Source organism: Podarcis liolepis (genome assembly GCF_965112155.1).
Source record: "Podarcis liolepis genome assembly, chromosome: 11".
Classification (NCBI taxonomy): Eukaryota; Metazoa; Chordata; class Lepidosauria; order Squamata; family Lacertidae; genus Podarcis; species Podarcis liolepis.
Window position 1 is genome coordinate 55,887,329 of NC_139565.1, and position 22,381 is coordinate 55,909,709.

The window sequence follows — 22,381 nt, forward strand, 5'->3', positions numbered from 1 at the left end:
TAGCAGATTGAAAGCACCCCAGAAAGTGCAAGTAGATAAATAGGTACCGCTCCGGCGGGAAGGTAAATGGCGTTTCCATGCACTGCTCTGGTTCGCCAGAAGTGGCTTAGTCATGCTGGCCACATGACCCAGAAAACTGTCTGTGGACAAACGTTGGCTCCTTCAGCCAATAAAGCGAGATGAGCGCTGCAACCCCTGAGTCGTTCGCGACTGGACTTAACTGTCAGGGGTCCTTTACCTTTAAGGAAAAGTGGGACATTCCAGGATCAAATCAGAAACCAGGATGGCTTCTGTAAATCCAGGACAGTCCTTGGAAAATAGGGACACTTGGAGGGTCTGTTATTCTACCACCACAGGATTCTACCACTTCATTTTACTGCAGTTGTATTATATATTAATAATAGCATGGCATGTGCTATCAAGCTATCAGGCTAGGGGTTCAGTCCCTTACGTGCAGGAATTCAGCCTGGGAAGGATGCAGTTAGAACTAGTAATCTCCTACACACATTCCTGCCCAGATAATCGCCTCTACCCTCCTCACCCATTTTTCCTCTCCTTCTTCTAACTGGCTAGATCCCTCCACAACTGCTGTTTCATTCGTTGTCAATGTACCAAATCTACTACCCTTAAAATGCCCTGTATCTGCCTTTGCTAAACCCTCCAGAAGTTTTGGACTAGCCAGCATTATGGGAGTTGTAGTCAAAACCTCTGGAAGGCATAATAATAATAATACAAATAATACTAATAATAATTTATTTATTCCCCAGCCACTCTGGGCAGCTTCCAACAGAATATTAAAATACAATAGTCTATTAAACATTAAAAGCTTTCCTAAACAGGGCTGCCTTCAGATGTCTTCTAAAAGTCTGGTAGTTGTTTTCCTCTTTGACATCTGGTGGGAGGGCGTTCCACAGGGCAGGTGCCACTACCAAGAAGGCCCTCTGCCTGGTTCCCTGTAACCAGTACAGTGATACCTCAGGTTACATATGCTTCAGGTTTCAGACTCCACTAACCCAGAAATAGTGCTTCAGGTTAAGAACTTTGCTTCAGGATGAGAACAGAAATCGTGCTCTGGCGGCGCGGTGGCAGCAGGAGGCCCCATTAGCTAAAGTGGTGCTTCAGGTTAAGAACAGACCTCCGGAACAAATTAAGTACTTAACCTGAGGTACCAATGTAATCTGTAACCAGGTTAGCAGAGACAAACCTACATCAAGCAATCTCCTCCCTGCTCCCTTCTAAACACATACCCCAAACACAGTTCACTATATATTGCAGTACAATAGGTTTAAACCTTGCATGGCATAGATATTTTATGGCATATTGCATGTGTGTGTGTAAATTAAGCTCTCTGTGATCCACGGATGTCTTTTAAATTTGCACAGAAGGAATGCATTCTTAATACTTAAGGTGTTACTGATTGCATTTTCCCCTAATTTAATTATGTTTTAACTATATCTGCCTTTTAAATCTGCCGTTTGCCTAGTTAGTTATTCGGTGCCTGTGCTCTCGGTTTGCAAAACTGCTGCTTAGATGGCAGAAGCCTGGGCAAGAGCCTGCCTTTCTTTAAGAAGAAAGGAGGGAAGAGAGAGAAAGTCTTTTCAGAAGAAGGCAGTTGCTGAGAAGGGAGCATCCGAAACAGGCGCTAGCTTCCCCCGCGTACTGTTAAGCCTTTCGTACAGGTGGACAGCCAGGGCTGGCTGCCAAATTCTTTTGGTTTAGAGGGAGTGGTGGGAAGGAATCCTTCAAACCGCTCCTAGAAGGGCTTAACTTTCCTCTTTCAAATGAGGGACAAGCTACTACGTTCTGCTGCAGACGCACGGGGAGAATGCCTTTTTGCAGATGTCTTTCTAAAACAGAACAGCACGTTTTTACGACTGAAGGCTCCAGGGGAAAGGAGGAGGAAAGAGTTGCGGAGGTAGGTCAGGCTAGTCTCCTCTCTCTCTCTCTCTCCCCTGCTTCGCTCTTTCCCCGAGAAAGGGTGGTTGGAGTTTATTATTTTCAGTGCTTCCAAGTTTATTTAATCACAAGGAAGCATCCTGTCTTCTCTGTGCAGAGGCTAATTTGGTTAATTAAAAAAATGTTTCCAGTCTGCCTGAAGTGCCTTAGCGTGTTTCGGTTTGTTGTTCTCTTTTACAGTCTATCACAGCCAACATGTTTTGTTAATTGCTATTCAAAGGAGAAGCTGTGATTTTCTCTCCTGTCTTTTTAGTGCTTCTTAAATCCTTCCAAAACACACTGGCGTCTTGGCTTGACGTCAACCCAGCAGATAGTAACAGCATCTTCAATTTGTGCATGTCCCCCCCCCCATGTTGGATTCAATACATTATTTTTAATCTTCTTTTTCTTTTCTTTTTTGGCTGCTAAAATGTGCCATGGAGATACCTTGTTGTTTTAGTGTCTTACTGTGAGTTTGGGCATGCTGGATTTTTGTATCCGACAAAATTGTCTCTTTCAGCTTTGTTTGAATCTCCCTTTTTCATGGGGTTTGATTCGTATATCTGACGGTCGCCTTTATGCTCCTTTGTGCCTCAACAAACATGTAGAGTAAAGACTTACCCTGGAATTTAATGTTTCGGATGCTCAGGGCTGTAGTTTAAAAAGCCACTCAGAGCTGGTTCCACTGCTCTCAGGGAAGAAGTCTGTCATTATGTACGGAAAACAAGAAACTATCTTATAACCATTGTGTCACTGTGATCCGAAACTCAGGACGGAATATCCTGTGAATAGCTTTGTGCAACTTTTGTGTGGCTTTTTTTCCTTTTTGCAAATCAGATACTAGGAAACAGATGAGGTACTCATCTTTGTCTTTTCACAGTTCAACCTGTGTGTGTCTACTCAGAAGTAGGCCCCAAGTAAGTGTGTATAGGACTGCAGGCTCAGGTGTATGTTGGCTTAAAAAAAAATTGTTGCAAACATTCTCTGGATCATCATGGTGAAAATAATGTTTTATACCTTATGGTGTGACATAGAAATCGCAGCGATGTGCTTGATCGTTAAACTGATAGTTTAACCTCTTGCCTCTCATAGCTGAATGAGCCCTGAATGAGGTCAGGATTCAAGATGAACAAATCTGTCAATCTATGTTTCCCATTTTTCCATTCTTAAGATTTCTACATGTTTTCTTTTTCTTTTAAAAGAAAAAATCCCTTGTGAAAGTTCACCATCAAATTACTCCTGAAGTTTTGTGTTCAATTCCCCTGATAAACACGTTTTTGGAAAGCATCCCCCACCCAAAAAAATAACTTATTTTTGTATGCTGTCAATAATAATAGATGCACACAGTCCATTATATGCCTCTTTGTACAGATTACTTGCTTGGAGAAGTGCCCTGAAAAATTCAGAGGTGTGAATTTTTTAAATAAAAAGATGGCTGTGTTTCAGTTTGTGTATTGTTCTGTAAAGTACAAATCAGGCAGGTTCACTTTTAAATGTAAATGGAATCAAATTGTTCCCCTTCCTTAGCCAGGATGTATACATTTGCTTTTTTCTTCTTCTGCATAATACGTACCTGAAATCTTCATGGAAAACTGCTATATGGCCTTTCGTGAATAGTGCGTTGTTCAGTTTCTTTAGTAAAGAGCAGCTTGATATCATCAGTCTTGTAGGAATTGCTTGGACTGGAGTACAGATTATTTAAACAATCCATTGATGGTTGGACTGTGGGTTTCCTTAAATCACACCAAAATTAAGGACACTGAACTTTTTATCACTCTTGGGATTTCTGAGGCACAATCGTCTCATGGATATCTGTTAAGAAATTGCAAACACACACACACACAAAACAATGTGTTTATCATGTTTGTACACAAACACCCATTTTCGTCCAAAGACTTCAGAGGCTTAACATTTCCCTCAAACTTTGCTGGAAAACGTTGCTAGCTGTACCGAACATTTCCTTGAAATTTAACTGAGGAAGAAGCTCAAAATTCTCCTCGAATATCTCTTTAGGAAAAATCCAGTGATTGCTTTGTGACATGCAGGAAGTACAACTGCCACTGCCACCCCACGAATGTTTACTAGTCTTTACAGAACTCTTTTTTGCTTTCCTTCCCAAATTCCTCGCATCTTTTGCATGAGAAACTCTCCGGATTTTGCTTTCACTGTTGCTCTAGGTGAAACGTGGGCGGTAGCTCTAGGTTCTCTGTATTTTCTGACAAAATCGGTTCGCGTCGTAGAAAGATCTTGCGCGAGCCAAACAAGCAAGTCTTTTAGTGTTGCTGTTGACGTTATTAGTAATATTATTTATAGTGCTGTCATTATATGTGCTGCTTTCCTGTGCAACACAGGCAAGCAAGGAGGTTGCTCCTTGTAAAGGGGAGCTAAAAACATGGAGGGAGGGCAGAGGAAGAAGCAGGTGTAGCAAGGGTTAAGTGCAGGAATACACAGGGAATATACACACAGAGGCTTAAGACGGCAGTTGAATGGGTTAGCCCCGAGTCCAGTGGTATTTATTCCCCAAGTTTGACAAAACTGTCGATTTCTGTTTCTCCCAGTTTCTCATTATTTCAGTCTTACGTTAAGTTCACTTTGCCACATTTCCACATTGTTTTGCTTTTTTTGTTTGTTAAAGACTAACGAAAATTCCTAACGAAAATTCGTCAGCATTTTAGAGCAGATTTCTTCTTTTTTGCAAGCGTTTTTGTTTGCAAGAAATTCCCCCTAATATAATGCATTTTAAATGTTATTTTTAATAATATGTGTATTTTCATCCATACTTTCCCCTGATATACACAATTTGGGTTGGAGAACTTTGCAAAATTCAGCAAAATGCAGGTTTCAAAAGATGGATCTGTTTTGCTTTGCATATTGTAAAGTGCAAACCAAAGCAAAGTTTTCCTTTATCATTACCCGAGAGAGCCTCCATTTCCAAAATATAGATTTCCTTGCAGCCCCCATATTATATTTTTCACATTTCAGGGTAATAAACATGTTCTTAGAGTTGCTCTGATTACATGACATTCACTGGCAGTACTTTTAAGGATTTTCGGAGCCCTGTGCTTGTTTGCAGAGTTAGTTTCAACAGCTAAGCAAGAAAACATAACATTGTAGCCCAAATAAGTGCCCAGTAGACAACCCTCTACTGCTAGGCAGAAGACCAGCATTCACCAGAAATTAGTACAGTTCAGTAGAATGCATGCAAAAAATAAATTAAATGAAATTGAGAACTGGCGTAACATAGTGTCTAAAGCATAGTTATCAATTCAGAAGCCATAGAATCAAGGAACTGTAGATTTGGAAAGGACCTCTGTAAGCTTTGGAAAGGCCCGCTGGGATGCCTAAATCACAGCTAGGTTTCTGCTTCAAATGTCACCTCTGCCATGAGCTCACCAAGGCGCCTTAAGAAAGTGTCTCTCTTGACTCTTCGGCCCATTTGTCTACAGTAAGTGGACATTACAAGCTCTCGGAGATGATCTTGCAACACTGGATCCTTTTTTGCAGCCATGCCAGGTTTGGTTCAGTGTGTTGTTTGAACTGGGACTGCCTCTGAACTGGACCAAGCTGCCTCTACAAGCTGTGGCCCAAAAAGAAATGAGGTTTGGCTTAGGATGTTGTGCGAACCAACTCAATGCATGTGAGGCCCTTTGAACAGTTGTGCTATGAAGATAATAATAATAATAATAATAATAATAATAATAATAATAATAATAATAATAATAATTTATTTATACCCCACCCATCTGGCTGGGTTTCCCCAGCCACTCTGCCACTCTGGGCAGCTTTCAACAAAATATTAAAATACAGTAATGCATCAAACACTAAAAGCTTCCCTAAACAGGGCTGCCTTCAGGTGTCTTCTAAAAGTCTGGTAGTTATTTTTCTCTTTGACATCTGGTGGGAGGGCGTTCCACAGGGCGGGTGCCACTACCGAGAAGGCCCTCAGCCTGGTTCCCTGTAACCTCACTTCTCACAGTGAGGGAACCGCCAGAAGGCCCTCGACGCTGGACCTCAGTGTCTGGGCAGAATGATGGAGGTGGAGACGCTCCTTCAGATATAGTGGACTGAGGCCGTTTAGGGCTTTAAAGGTCAGCACCAACACTTTGAATTGTGATGGTGATGGATGATTGGTGTGAGAAGCAGGGAAGAGAAGATCTCCCAGGATGGGAGGCTAGGAGAAGAAAGGGAAGCTCCCAGGTGAGAGCTGGGAGAATTCACCTCTTTCTGAGTGGGGTAAGAGTTAAGATTTACCTGTGAGAGAGGACTTTGTATTCTTCTTTTTCTCTTCTCTTCTTTTCTGTGGTTTTTTTTGGTAATGTATTATGAAAAGTCTTAATAAAATCTTATAAAAAGGGGGGGAAAGCAGTTGCGCTACAGCAGTATGTCTTTCTGTTGTTAAATCCCTGCAGCTGGGATTGAAATCTGAATTCCGCTCTCTGAAACTGCACTCCGTTCAGGTGTCCAGTTATGTTCCTAGCGAAGCAAGCATGGAAATTCATGTCATTGCCCCAACCTACAATAGCATTTAAGTTTGTGGTCAAAGTAGTCAATCAGAGCCTCCAAAGAATAGAGCTGTGGTTGTTTGTGATATTTTACCCCACGGAGGGTCTTCATATCTCTCCGTTTCAGCCAAAGGCCTGTTGTGGGACCTAATCACTTTCCCGCTGCGTTCATGCTAGAGTCAGCATTTTCTCTCTCTACACACTGCATGGCTGAAACCACACTGTAGCGATGGATTTCACCACAAAACTATCACACCCCCGAATCCCTTTGTTGTGGGTCTTGTCGATGGCTCAGACTGGTGCTAAAGGATGCTTCTTTTAAGTTATTGCTTTTGTTTTGATTGCAAAGGCAATGTGCTCCAGCAAATAGAGCTCGGTTGGAAGAGCATGGAAATTCTTAATCTTTGGGCAGTGGGTTCGAGTCCCGTGCTGGGCAAAAAGATTCCTGCATGGCAGGGGGTTGGGCTAGATGACCCTCACGGTCCCTTCCAGGTCTACAGTGCTGTGAATCTATTATTCTAAATATGCTGTCAGGGAACTGACATCGGAGCGAGAGGCAAAGGGGAGGCTCCCAGATGATGCTGGCGAAGGACCCAGCAGCAGGGGGAGAAACAGCTCAGTAGAGGGGGAAGCCAATCAGCGCAACACTAGGGATAAAGGGGGGCAGACAGGGGGAATTGGAGAGAGGGCTCCAGGACTCTTCATTGGACATCAGTGAGGAGAGCCCAGGTCCTCCGCTACCCACGCCTTCCCTGCGCAGAAGACTCCCGCGCAGTGAGAGGAGGAGGAGACTGGGTGTCAAACAACTTTTATGTTGGAAGAGGTTCAAGAAACGCCCACTGACGGATTCTGCCAGTGACTGAGGCAGCCACAATGAGAAGGGGCTGTGCAGTCAGAAAGGTTTAACAAGGCAAATTAACCGAGAAAGGCACCAGTTTACGCACGAGTAACTCATACCTATTACATATGCCCTCTTCAAGGGCAGTGGTTCAGACGGACAGCCCTACCTTTTGAGCTCTAGAGCTGAGTGTAGATCTGCTAAAGCAAGGATTTCCATTTGCACAGGAGAACTCCCTCACCCCCTTCCATTGCTCTATGCTCCCACATCCCCCCCAAAATCTGTTCCAGAGGGTTTGGGGAACCTCCAGAACAGATTTAGGGGTACACAGGGCAAGAAGAAAGGAGGAATATTCCACTGAGCTGTCAAAAGTCCTTACCCTGGCCTATAAAATTGGAGAAAACGAGAGATATATAGCCGCCCCGGCAGCATATCTCTTCTTTCTGGTATCCAAAAATGCAAGAAGGGCCTTTACACTCACCAGAAGCTCGGCCCTGCCCTCGCCGGTCCTGGAAGGAGCCTTTTAAAAAGTCTCATACGCTCAGAGACTTTGCGCCTGTTCATTGGTTGATATAGGAAGCCCAGAGCACTTGTTCTTTAGATGTCCCTTTTATGAAGAGGCACGTAGTGAGACCATTGATCCCCTGCTGGTGAGGCTCGCTGACCTCCCAGAAAAACAAAAATTTGACCTTTTCCTGTTAGGCAAAGATCAGAAGACCACCCGGATGTTCGCCAGATTCTGTGTACAGATTTGGAGGCGCAGACCATCCCCCAACTCAAACTAGTTTGTTAAGAAAATCCCCAAACTTGGTTTTATGGGTGACTCTGGGTCAGCTCCCTGCGGTAGTTTATTGTTGTACATTGTTTTAAAATTATTGTTGTACATGGTTTTAATTGTTTGTTTTCCTTCTGTGACTGTACCCCCAAGTGTGTTTTATAAGCTGGTTTCTGATCTACATCTATCATCTATCTATCTATCTATCTATCTATCTATCTATCTATCTATCTATCATCTATCTATTTCTATCTATCTCTATCTATCATCTATCATCTATCATCTATCATCTATCATCTATCATCTATCATCTATCATCTATCATCTATCATCTATCATCTATCATCTATCATCTATCATCTATCTATCTATCTATCTATCTATCTATCATCTATCTATCTATCTATCTATCTATCATCTATCTATCTATCTATCTATCTATCTATCTATCTATCTATCATCTATCTATCTATCTATCTATCTATCATCTATCTATCATCTATCTATCATCTATCTATCTATCTATCTATCTATCTATCTATCTATCTATCTATCTATCTATCTATCTATCTACTATCTATCTATCATCTATCTATCTATCTATCTATCTATCTATCTATCTATCTATCTATCATCTATCTATCCTTACCTTGGTGGACCTAATTTGTTGCCTGCCGCCCCATATTTGTTGAAAAAGTGCTCAACTGTGCATGCAACATAGCAAGTGAAATGAGAGGTTGCCCAGTTGAGTGCTCTTGCTCAAGACATCAGGAGGAACATCCTGGAGGTAAGAGTTGTTTGACAGTAGAGCGGACTCCCTCTGAAAGTGATGGACTCTCCTTCACTGGAAGCTTTTAAGCAGAGGTTGGATGGCCAACTCTCATAGATGCCTTAGTTGAGATCCCTGCATTGCAGGGGGTTGGACTAGATGACCCTTGGGGTCCATTCGAACTATGATTCTACGACTCAGAGATTATCCATTCCACTCTCTTCCATTCTGGTTGGTTTTCTGTCCGCCTGCTTCCTCCAGTTCAACAGACTCCCAGCATCCTACCGCCATTGAACATATTCAAGTCCCATTCGGCTTTTCTGTTTTTCTTCTTCTCTTGGACCTTTTGTCGTAAAGCATGCTTGTATTCTGACAAACCTTGTGGTTCCCTCAAGCATGACAGTGGCACCTCCGTTTTCTTTTTTGGTAGCCCCAATTTGGAGCCACAGCAGTCATAACACAGCACCTGAGCTTGTGGTATTTGTGAGTGTGTACGTGTCTGAACAGGACGCGGGTGGCGCTATGGTCTAAACCATGGAGCCTCTTGGGCTTGCCGATCAGAAGGTTGGCGGTTCGAATCCTCACGACAGGGTGAGCTCCCATTGCTCTGTCCCAGCTCCTGCCAACCTAGCAGTTCGAAAGCACGCCAGTGCAAGTAGATAAATAGGTACCGCTCTGGCGGGAAGGTAAACGGTGTTTCCGTGCGCTGCTCTGGTTTCAGTGTTCCGTTGCGCCAGAAGCAGCTTAGTCCTGCTGGCCACATGACCTGGAAAAACTGTGGTCAAACGCTGGCTCCCTTGGCCAGTAAAGCAAGATGAGCAACGCAACCCCAGAGTCGTCTGCGACTGGACTTAACAGTCAGGGGTCCCTTACCTTTTTTAAACATGTCTGAATACCCACTTGCTCTCCATCCGACATCAGTTTGAGGATTTCTCCATTCATCTTCCTTGACCAAGCAACCTCTAAGCAAGCAACATGGTTATGCAAATCTGCTTGATTTGCATAATGCATTGGGTGTTGGGGATTACTTCTTCGGAACATAATTTATTTCCAGTGTTTCAGTTTAGTATACTAGCTGTGGAACGTGGAGACATCTTTTCGGTTAAGTCTCGTTTCCCCACTTTGCATGGACCCCTCTCAAGAATATCAGCGGACTCTCTGAAGACACATCTTTGCAAAACGCTAGTGCATTGGCATACAGTGGTACCTTTGTTCTCAAACTTAATCAGTTCCGGAAGTCAGTTCCAAAATCAAAGTGTTCTCAAACCAAGGTACCACTGTACTGGGTTTATAAAACCTCCTAGTACTGATTCAGTATGTGTTCATTTTACATTGTGCACAGAAAACCACACTCCTGTTCTAGATTAATGAATCCAGAACAACCACCCACTGTCCTGCTAGTTGCTTTCATAGTGTGGATTTTCAGAGCTTATGAGTTTTTGGTTGTTTTTATTTATTTATATAGAGAGGGAGAGCCAAAAAGGTTCCTAGAGCAACAGACTTACAGTCTAGAAGTCATGACACAGAAGGGGGGAGGAACAAGCAGAGAAGAGGGAAAATGCAAACTGGGGTGCTAGTTCTTTAGATTAAACAGAAGTTTTTACAACGACTAATTAAGTAGTTCTTAATTAGAAGCTTTCTTATTGTGGCTCCTGTCCTTATAATTTCTCCTGACCAGTGGGGGATATGGTATTATTGAATTGTCTCTTAATTAGCCTCCCTGTATTCCCCACTTTAGTTATTGTTGTCTGTTGTTAATTTTGCTTTTTCACCATGTAGAGCAATAAAAATAAAAGCAGTGAGAGGAAACAGTAATTAAAGCCCCTGGAACTAAGGAATTAAGTGGGGCAATTCAGGGGCAATTCATCAATAATTTTTGGGCATGGTGAACAGGAAGCAATTACAGCAAGGCACCACACGGAAGAATCTTTTAATTAAACATGCAGTAGAGTTTTGCTGGGTGGCACATACTTCTCTGTGTTATGTGGTTTTTAATGTGTGCTCTTAGAATCTCCTCACGCCAGTCAAAAACTGTACATAAATTTGTACTTTACACTGGAATTAAATACATTTTAGAAGACTAGGCTATCAATTTACGTAAAAATGCAAATAATCACCACTTGAATTAATCTGAATTTTGAATTGTGTTATTGCTTTGGTTACTTCTGTGGCCCTTTTTGATCCAGAGCTTTATTTCCTCATGAACAACAAGAATTCCATGTAATAGTTGTGAAGTCCTCCTGTGTGTGACACACATGTTCACAAATTTCCCAGTTCATTGAAAAGGTTTCTGCTTTAGGTGTTCTTTTTGTGTGTGTTTTCAACCCTTACTCAGTTCTTTTTTAAAAATATTTCAGGTGTTTTTAAGGATTTGCCTGTAAAATTAAAAGGGTAGATGACATGGGCGTAGCCAGGATTTTTTGTTGGGGGGGGGCAGAACTCAGTGGGGGAGGGCAGGACTTTTGTTGGGGGCAGAACCAACGTGATTGTTCAGTTAGTTAAGTAACTTAGAAGCCAGAGCGCCGTTTACCTTCCCACCACTGTGGTACCTATTTATCTACTTGTGCTGGTGTGCTTTTGAATTGCTAGGTTGGCAGGAGCTGGGAAAGAGCAACAGGAGCTCTCTGGGTCACGGGGATTCGAACTGCCTGTAAGTCACCCTGGGAAACATATGTGGGAGGCAATTCACGAAACAATGTCAGCATTTGCTTTAGATAAAATCATTTCTAACCCGCTTCCTAGTTCAAAAATCCCTGAGCCGTGTACGGTCTAAGACAAACAAGCAATATATCATTAAAACCAAACTGCAACCTAAAACCAATAGAACAGCAATATAAAAAGACAAGAAAGCATATGGAAGGAACTAAAACAGATATCTGGGGATCCAGGGAAAGCCCGGGCAAAAAGTTATGTCATCATCGCCATCATCAAAACAACAACTGGAAGGTGAACCCAGCATTTATGACATCAGCAAGTTTCTGCATGACCCCATATGAACTTCCAACGAAATTCCCAGCACTAGAATTTCCACATTTTCCTGAAACTTGTGAATCATATGAGGAAAGATGGAGATGAAAAACTGGAAGTACTTGGGGTATGACAAAAGAATGGAGACTTGTCAGGTTTTTCTTCTTTTGAGAATTGGTAATAAGGCTGGGGTAAAGGGGAGGTTTATTTTGTTGGTTTTGTTTGTCCCACAATGGAATGTAGACCTCAGGATGAAATGGGGTGACCATTCTGAGTAATTGAAGACTCTCCATCATCAGAGCTTTTAAAGAACTGGGCAGTGTGTTACAGTGCGTGGGGGATGTGCTTGAAAATGGCTATCACTGGTGAGTTGTCCGCTCCACTGCTATGATATCTAGGTTTCCTCATCTTGCACTGCTATTGCGTTGAGTTTGCCCTGCCAGTGGCCTCCACTGGAATGGCACACAGGAACAGGGAAGTCCACAATGTGATCATGTGACAGGAAGCACTCCAGTATGCTATGGAAAGGAGGGGGTGTCAAATCCTGATTGAACCTTGAGCAGAAGCCCTCAGCAAGTGAGGGGCGGCCCTGATCTCATTCACATCCCATTTGTGAGCCCTCAACTGCAGTTGCAGTGGTATATCCCAAAGTAGTGCTGAGAAAAACTTTGTGCAAAATTCAAGAACAGGGCTGTGAACCCCCACCCCCAAATCAGACGGTCAGTTTTGATAGAGAATAAAATACAGTTCAGAGTTTGCATGGAGTGGTCTATTAGCTGCGGCACACTGTGTTTCACTTTTTGTTCTTCGTTGTTTTTTGTCTCTTCCTGATGGCCAGCTGCCACCGGATGCCATGTCCCCCCCCCCCAATGCCTCTGGAATGATGCTAGTGGGATGTATTCAGGTAGCCACCCATAGAGATCACCATTTCCTATCCAGAATGCTCCTTGGAACAACGTTGTGTCATGACATAGCTTCCTGCTAGGAGATATATTAAGGAGAATTCAACATGGTGGCTGTCAGCAGTCAAGCGACAGAAGTCGTGTTTTGAGTTTTGAGTCCTCCCTCTACATGCCCCCTTAGCTGAAAGAGTTCTGCCCCCCATGGTTGTGGGCAGTGAAATTGGAGGGAACATCCCATCATGGTCCTTTCACAAACACAACTAACCCTTCCATGGAGAACCAGGTCTAGGTTTTGTTGACTAGGCATGGATGAGTTCAGTCCCTGAGACAGTGAGATCACTTCCAGCCAAGGTCACCCTCTCACACGAGGAAGATCACTGATTAGTCTTTTGAAGTAAGTATTTCTAAGAAAGATTCCTGCTTCTGGGGAGGGGCTGAACCTGATGACTCACGCAGGTGTCCTCGAGATACCACTGACATTTGAGAGAAATATTAGGCTCTGGCATCCTAGACATCTTTGAATGTCACCGTGTAATTTGACGTGGAATGGTAATAATAGTGTAAGAACCAAGAACATGCAGATTGGTCAAGCTGACCCTGAGCTGCAGCGCAACATGCTGAACACACAGAAACTATTAATTCACATCTCCGTGGGTGTAATTATAGGGGAGACTTGTCCCCTCCCAAATTTCAGGATGGGTGTGGGGATATAATTAGTCTATTTCCCCCTCTCCCCTCCTACATCTTTTCAGCCCACAGCCTCCATAAATTCAACGACTTGAGAACATAGTTAAGAGGTAAAAGGAGTGGGAGGGCAGGGCAGGGAATCGCTGCCACCCCGTCTGTCTCCATGGATTGAACAAAGGTTCAGCTGTGAATGCAAGACCATCAACATCTGGTCCTATTTGTTAATAAGTGAAAATGAATATGTCCATATGTTTCGTTGTCCAAAATACTTTAGTACTTTTTTTGGGTGGTGGTAGTTTGTTCCAAAGTAGAAATGTTCTCTACAGCTATGGCCTTCAAGCTGTGTTCTGGTCAACAATGTGGGTTTTCCAGAATCTTTCCTGGGCAAGTTTCAGTAATTTACACTTCAAATGTTCCATGTGCATTGGAAAATTTCCTGGTGCCCTAGAGCAGAACGGGGAAAATCTCTGGTCTGCAAGCATAGTTAGGCCTCCCCATCTGGCTCTCACAAGGTTGCTTTGGCCAAGCCATTTCTACCTGCCCTGTGCCTGGTGTCATATATGGGGCAGGTGAAGTTGTAACTAGGCCCAAGGGGCATGTATAGCTCCGTGCAAGGTGTAGTGCCAGCCCTGAAAATCACTTGCCCATTGGAGTACGTACAGGACTTGAAGGCCAGCTGATTGCCAAGGCTTGCATTGCTCTCTTCATAGCTGTCACCACCAGGTGATGGACAGGGGTCAACTTTGTTCTCCTGTCATACTTGGGCCACAGGATGTCAGAACGATAAGGATCTGGCCTGCCAGCTGGATCCCGTTCCCCACCGCTGCCCTAGACAATTATCTAATTTAGCATTTCAACTTGTATTTAGTAAACAAAGCTAAGAACATGGAAACAGCCAAGCTTGCCCAATGCTGGCTTTCCACTGACTTTCCTCAGACTCATCACTGAAACTCCCGCCTCTCTAGAAACCGAAGCAGATTTTTTTCTTCCGCATTTTTTTTAAAAAAGATAAATTCGCTCGCTTCTATTTCTTCACCGTTGTTGCTCAGCTTCCTCTTCTTTGAAACTAGATTTGGCTACGACTTTACTATGACAGAAAGCGATCCAAGTTCCAGTGGCTTCCTGGCTATTATTGTCAGGTTTTGCATGGAGAGTTTGCAAGGAAAATCAGGGAGCGTTCTTCAAGGCTGTTGTGCAATGTATTCCTAAGGCAGCTAGTGGTCTGAATCCACAGTGGTCTGCACAGAGAGTTTTCGCAAGAATGGCAGGGCTTCTGAGACCTCTTCCCCAGCAACCGCCTGCCTGATTCTAGTTGTAGAACTCTGTGCTTGCAACCAGCCACCCTTGAAGCCTTGGCTAACTTTAGGCAGGCCTGGCCTGAGACAGTACAGGGCAGGAACCCCTTCAACACAGCCAACATGGGCAATGGTAAAAGATGATGGGAGTTGTAGTCTAAAACAGCTGGAGAGCAGCACATCACAGACCTCAGGTAGTAGGGCTGTCCCAATATATTTTGGCACCTGAGGCAAATCACAAAATGGTGCTCCCCTCCTTTCCAGGGAAGAAAGGGTGACTGAAGATTTTGGTCATGAACAAAGTGGGTGGGAATTTGCATTGGGATTTCTTGCCCCTGTGGATCCTGCCGGCTGGCACCTGAAACCCATGAAATAATCAAAATGTGCCCAGAAGCAGCACATGGATCCAAGAACTTCTTAGGATCTTTTGGTGAGTTTTTTTAAGTCTTCAAATGCATGCTAGGACATCTCTGTAGCTGCACCTCTCCTCTCCCTCATTCCTTTATTTAAACTGATTTATATACTGCTGTTTATAAAACAGATCACAGCATAGCTGGCAACGTTTTCCTTTTTTTAAGGGAAATTCCCTTATTCTGAATAGGATTCCTCGCAAGAAAATGGAAAAGTTGACAGCTATGGATCACAGTGTATTGCAACCTTAAATAAAGCAATAAAACAACTGTTTGTGAAAAAAAAACAACAACAACCAAGCACAGCAAAACAGCTCTAGGACATAGCATAGAACAGTCAACTCTAATTTTCAAAGCTCAGCTGGGATACATTGACTTTTGCTTGTCTGCAAAAAACTAGCAGAGAGGAAGCAGTGGAAACCTGCTTTGGGAGAAAGCTCCCAAGCATTGGGGCTGCAGCAGAGAAGACCCTGCTGCTTGAGGCTGAACTCACCTCCCTATAAGACGTAACCCAGAGCAAGGTGGCAAGATTTCATGTGGCGGAGGGGGGGGCGTTATATGGGAGGAGATGTTCCCCAGGAATAGGGAACTTTTTGTCTTCCAGATATTGTTAGACTCCAACTCCCATCAGCCCCAGCCAGCATACTCAGTGATGATGGCAGCTGTAATGCCAACTTTCCTTCCACCTGCCATAAGGGTGTCATACGATTTTCCTTGTTCCCCATAAACAACAGCTAACCAAGTAGGGTAGAGAAAAGGAGGGGGAGATGAGAGCTCCCAGAATGCGTCGTTCCTCTTCTAGGCTCAGAGGTGTTGCTGGCATGTACACAGATCATGAACTGAAAGCCCTAAATGGCCTTGGTCCAGTATATCTGAAGGAGCGTCTCCACCCCCATTATTCACCCCGAACACTGAGGTCCAGCGCTGAGGGCCTTCTGGTGGGTCCCTCACTGCGAGAAGCCAAGTTACAGGGAACCAGGCAGAGGGCCTTCTTGGTAGTGGCACCCTCCCTGCGGAAGGCCCTCCCACCAGATGTCAAAAAGAACAACAACTACAGTGGTACCTCAGGTTAAGTACTTAATTCGTTCCGGAGGTCTGTTCTTAACCTGAAACTGTTCTTAACCTGAAGCACCACTTTAGCTAATGGGGCCTCTCACTGCTGCCGTGCCGCTGCTGCGCAATTTCTGTTCTCATCCTGAAGCAAAGTTCTTAACCCGAGGTACTATTTCTGGGTTAGCGGAGTCTGTAACCTGAAGAGTATGTAACCTGAAGCGTATGTAACCTGAGGTACCACTGTACCAGACTTTTAGAAGACATCTGAAGGCAGCCCTGTTTAGGGAAGCTTTTAATGTTTGATGCATTACTGTATTTTAATTATTTGTTGGAAACCACCCAGAGTGGTTGGGGAAGTCCAGCAGGAGGGGCAGGGTATAAATTATTATTATTATTATTATTATTAGTAGTAGTAGTAGTAGTAGTAGTAGTAGTAATTACCAAGAATGACAGAATACCACCTCCCCCCAGTCCTGTGCTGATTATAGCTGCACACCCTGTATTTTGCACCAGCAAGCTGACTCCTGTTCCTGCTCAATTTAATATATATATGGGGGAAAACACGGGCTCAGTTGAGGCCACTGGCTCAAATGGCACTTAGTTTCCAGTCTGGCAGAGCCAGCGACCAGGTTTGCTCTTCCCTTTCTGAATATAAAGATTAGCGCTGGGGATAAGGCTCAGGAACATGCGGCGGGGTCTGTTCCGCGCTTACAGTAATTACACAGGTGTATAATTGTCCAGAAGTGTTTTGCTTGCCATGTTCCCATTCAGCAGCACGACTGTACAGGTTTGGTCAGTGAGATAGCTGCGTGGTTCATTTTCCTTTGGCAGGGAGCCCCGGAGGATGAATAGAGGGAGGGGATAAGAGGCTGGGGTTTTTTATTTATTTTTCTAATGCCAAGAGCCAATTGGAGACACCCAACACATTAGTCAGGGCTCTTTCACTTCCATTCTTTCTTTTCTCTTCCTTTCTTCCTTGCTTATTTCAGTGGTGCACCAGGACTGCCAACACACAGCGTTTCAGAATTGCAAAGCAAATCTCACCAAAAACTCTAGTGTCATTATAAAGAGAGAGGTGGGGGGAGGAAAGAATCAGTTATTTCCCCAAAGCCTTGGGGCATTTTGGACTGTGATCATCTGATGATAAAAATATAAGAATTGTAAAGTTAGAAGGGCCATCTGGTCTAACCCGCTGCAATTCAGCAATCTCAACTAAAGCATCCATGACAGATGTCCATCCATCCTCTGTTTAAAATCCTGCGGTGCTGGATAGTCCATCATCTTCCAAGGCAGTGCATTCCACTGTCAAACAGCTCTTGCCACCAGAAAGTTCTTCCTAATGCTTAGTCAGAATCTCCTTTCTTGTAACTTGAATCCATTGTTTCATGACCTACCCTCTGGAGCAGTATTCTTTTTGAGAATACTAAGGAAAAACCATCTTCCTCAGAAACTGCTGCTTGCCTTCTATCACTGTGCCATTGAGAGCGTGCTCACTTATGGCTTATGTGTGTGGTACGGAAGCTGTACTGCCCAGGACAGGATGGGGTTGTGCAGGGTTGTTAAGGCAGCAGAGAGCATTGTTGGCTGCCCACTCTCCACCTTAGGGCAGATTTATGCCACAAGGTGCCATAGGAAGGCACTGGACATAGTAAAAGATCCATCACATCCTGGTCACTGTCTCTTCGAGCTCTTGCCGTCGGGACGGAGATACAGGTCGATGAAGACAAGAACGAGTCGTCTTAAGAACAGCTTCTTCTCCAGAGCGATCTCGGCCCTGAATGGGAAGCCCGGACTTTGAAAGTCATCGAATCTCCCTTGCTGTATTATATTGTATTGTTTAATTAGTGTTTTTATGGAGCAGTCAAGTAATTTCGTTGTCCCCGAAGGGGGCAATGACAATAAAGATATTCTTATTCTTATTCTTATCTTCTAAAAAAGTTGTAACAGAAGAGCTGCACCGAACTAAGGGTCTAACTCTATTTTTTTTATTAAAAAAAATATTGGAAATTTTATTTACAACATAACACAAACCCCCCACCCCCCAACACAGAAATCCACCCCCATCAGACACAAACATAACAAACAACAAGCATAATATACAACAATACAACCAACCAAATAAAAGACTTCCTTTATCCTGTTTCTGGCATCCTTATTTACTTCTTATAAGCTGTTTCCTTTATGAATAATTATTAAGATTTTTCTAATTATAACTTAAATATCCACAAAGTCTCGTGCAGACATTAATCGAAACAAGTCCAGGTATGAATTTTAGGACACTGTTTTGTGAAGTATTCTCTGCATTTCCCCCATGCTTTTTGAGATCATACTAGACAAGGGTCTAACTCTAGTTCAGTGTTCTGCCTTGCTTATTCTGCCAGCTGTTTGTAGGACGCTTGCAAGCAGGGATCTCTGTATAGCCTTTGGATATAGAGGTTCTCTTTAGCTGCCATTGACAGATTTATTCACACATTTGCAAAACTCCAAAAGCCGCAGTGCAGTACAGTGGTACCTCGGCTTACATACACTTCAGGTTACAGATGCTTCAGGTTACAGACTCCGCTAACCCAGAAATAGTGCTTCAGGTTAAGAACTTTGCTTCAGGATGAGAACAGAAATCGTGCTCCAGCGGTGCAGCGGCAGCAGGAGGCCCCATTAGCTAAAGTGGTGCTTCAGGTTAAGAACAGTTTCAGATTAAGAACGGACCTCCGGAACAAATTAAGTTCTTAACCTGAGGTACCACTGTAATTCCAAAAGAGGACATAGGAATCTATAGACCACTGATCCATCTAACTGGCAGCGGCTCTTTAGGATTTTGCTGCCAGCCCTACCTGCAGATGCCAAAGACTGAACCTGGAATCTTCTACATATAAACCAGATGCTCTACCACTCAGCTATGTTCCTGCCGCAAGAGCAGGGCTGCATGAAGTGCATTGCAGTCATCTGTTCAGCAGGTTTCCAGGGCATTGAGTAATGTGGCCAAGCTATGCCAAGCCCGGAATGGTCAGAGCAAGTTCTCAAGGGCTTCAGAACTCTGTCTCAGGCTGAATGCTCAAGATATAGCTAGGTAGCTGGTGGGCTTTACATTTTCGAAAAGGGTGCCAGCAGTCACTTCCTTGTTGCGGAATCCTAGGCGTCGCATGATGGCAGCAGTACCTGGCAGACTCTTAATTCAATCTGTCTCCAGTCTCCATCTTGAAACTGAGCCTAATTGCACACTTTATGGCTGCATCATCCAGCCAAAGGTTCTTTGCTTTTGTTTTCCACCTCCCTCCGTCTGTACTTTGCATATCATCCACCCCGAATAAAGAGTTCTAGAGAACGTGAAACGTTTCTCACCATTTTGGATGTTATGTACTGAGTTGAATAGGATCCAAAAGGCAGCAGTCTGATTGGTCCTAGAACCATAGGATTCAGAATGCAGCAGTCTGATTGGTCCTAGAACAATAGGACCCAGAATGCAGCAGTCTGAATGGTCCACAGGAGCCACCCAATCCAGCTCCAGGTGGAAGTGAATCCGCAACCTGATTGGCCTACAGGAGAATCCCGGAATTAGCCAATCACGTGGGGCCCATTGTGTAAATAATGTATATAAAGCAGATATTGTGGGGGAACTTCCATTCCTCCTCACCACTATGAGCTGAATAAAGAGCATGAAATCCACCCTCGACTCCGAGTATATTTCATTGGGAAATTTTGGCTGGTCCTAATAAATGCATTCTTCAACCGTGGAGTTTTTCTCATAGACCACCGAAGCATCCTTTGCTTTTTTTCATGTTCCAGCTATGGAATCTGCTTCCACAAAGGGTAGTGATGCCTAACACATTGGATGGCTTTGGAAAGGGGTTAGACAAATTAATGGAGGGCAAGGCTATCACTGGCTACTAGCCACAATGGCTTTGTTCTCCCTCCACTGTCAGAGGAAGCGTTCCTTTGAAGATCAGTTCCTGGGAATCCCAGACTTCACATCTTGTTGGCCACTGTGGGAACAGAGTTCTGGGCTAGACACACCTGATCCAGCAGATTCTTCTTAGGGCCTGCTTGATCATGATCTCAATGGATGCCAGTCATTGGTGGGAACCAAAGTGATCTGCTTTGGGGCTTGTTGTTGTAAGTTGTGCCGGGGTGATGAACCTTTTTCAGCTTGCTGGCTGCATCCATTCATGGACAGCCTTCTGGAGTTCACATGTTGTGGCAGGCAGGGCCACCGGTCATTATTGCAATATACAGCTACCGACTCACACTTGTGTGCATGAAAGAGTTAACCTGAGCCCAGAGCTCAGGTTGCCAGTGGGTGTAGCTTAGCAGGCATGTGGCCATTGGCTCCCAGCTGCAAGAAAAGCCAAGTGAATGAAGATCTCCAAAAAGCAAATTGTGCAGCCTGCGTCTTTGCTAACCCATGATCCTTTTTGTAAGGAAACCAAGCTCTTTTCTTTTTAAAGTCGTTTGGAATCTTTTCCCATTTTTATTTTACTGCCAGCAGATGGAGACTTTGTTTGCTATAACTTCTGGAAACACTGTGGGTAAAATCTCCGCTTATTTGCAAAGCTAAGTGTCTGTGATTTATTCTAGCCTAAGTATTTTCATGGGAAATGTTTGTATAAAGGTGGATGGAGACAGATGCAATCACCATTGTGCTTAACTCTGCTAATGGAGAGTAAGCTCTTTCACCCAACCCTCCCTCCCTCTAACAGTTGGCTGATCGAGGGTGCCACCCAAATGTGCCTGTAGGGTGTGAGAGCTATGAATTGTGATTGGCATTTCCAGGGATATTCGAGGAGAGAGAGATTTCAACCCTACCTGGGATAGTAAGCCAAGAGCTACTGTATTGCGGAATCTTGCAGGAGTTTCTTGTTCATGTAGGCAGCTTTTATTGATTCAGGATAACACTGACTCAGCACCCTCTGAAACAATGCCAGGTATCCCTGATCCTAATCATTAAAGGATCATTCCTTTAAAACATGGGGACTCTGGCAGATGGCTCCCTAACTACCACAGAAAGTTCTTTTCCCTGAGTCTCGGTTATGTGTTAAATAACGTGCATAACCTTTGCACTGAGAAGGAGAAGCTGGGGTCACATCCCCTGTCCAATAGCTTGTGAATCCCTGCCTCTGTGTCTTTGCACTAAACACCTCTAAAGGGCCACCAGTGTATGAGGAGCTCAATGTGCATTGGTGCGCCATGCAGTCAGGATCCTCGAGCGCATGATGCTCCCCATAAGTGAGCAACCCTTTGTGTGGCGAGTTCCCGCCTCCCCCCAGTGGAAATAAAGACACATGACACAGATATTTAAGGTTAATGGGCTAAAATTGGCCACAACTTTATTGGTTACAGGTGATGAGTGGTATTGGCTTAGGCATTGGTCCTAACCGACTATCCGGCTTCAGCCTGTTTGCTTGAAGTCCAGGAAGGGTTAACCACCAGTAGGGGGAGTCCTGCTGATGCACATCAACTAGGAACTCCCCTAGGAGCACTGCTCGGGGGCGTGCCTTAGGCCCTCACCTCCAGAGGCTTTGGACAGGGCCACGCCCCCTGGAATCCTTTATCGGACTACCCTTCAATATGCGGGGCAGGTGATGGCGCTTCCTCCCCACCTTCCATCTACATAACAAACTGGAGCAGCTGGAAGCGGCAAAGAGGGAGATCCCAGGCCTCCCCTGCATTAAATGGAGCAGGCCACGCCCCCCAGGCCAGCCAATTGGCTGGCCAGGGGATGATGCAATCAGGGATTCCATCAATCATGCGGAGGCTGAGAGCCAGCCCCCGCGCGCATGGTGGGAGGGTGAAGCCCGCAACCCCACCTCCTTTCTACGTCGGAAGTGGCTTTGCAGATGTTCAGAGCAAATGCACAGATGTGGTAGTACATGGGATAGGAGGGCAGGGCTAACAGTGCTATCTGCCTCCCCCCATTCACACAGAAATGCTGCTCATGACTTAATGTGAGAATGTTAGACATGCTGCTCACTGGATTGCACCTCCCCAAGAAGAACTGAGGTTTGGAATTGGGTGACTAGTCTCCCTTTTTTCTAGGCCACAGCTGAGGGTTGTCCACACAGACAGATGCGTGCAGAAGGCCATAGCTCTTACCCCCGCCCCGAAGGAAAAAGTGAGATATTTTTGATATCAACAGCTCTCTAGCGAATCAAACGGTTCCTAATCCGCATTGTGGGAGGAGCCCTGGGGCCGTTGCAAAATCCAAACAGGCTGTGCTTTCCCAAGATTTTGCCTCGAGTTCACATCATCATCAT

At 44.4% G+C, this 22,381-nt stretch overlaps 1 protein-coding gene across 3 annotated transcripts in view; it reads left to right on the top strand.

Moving 5' to 3' along the window:
• ZBTB7C (zinc finger and BTB domain containing 7C) overlaps positions 1–22,381 on the top strand; it is a 241,414-nt gene that overhangs the window by 147,062 nt on the left and 71,971 nt on the right. Inside the window, exon 1 of one of the 3 annotated variants that reach the window (XM_083465974.1) lies at positions 1,595–1,915. The exons of 1 other annotated variant lie outside the window; for it this stretch is intronic. In XM_083465974.1, the coding sequence (XP_083322100.1) occupies positions 1,782–1,915 (134 nt within the window). In that variant the 5' untranslated portion in view covers positions 1,595–1,781. Of the gene's footprint in view, positions 1–1,594; positions 1,916–22,381 lie in introns of those variants that run through there. One more of the 3 variants, XM_083465975.1, reaches the window with a different exon arrangement.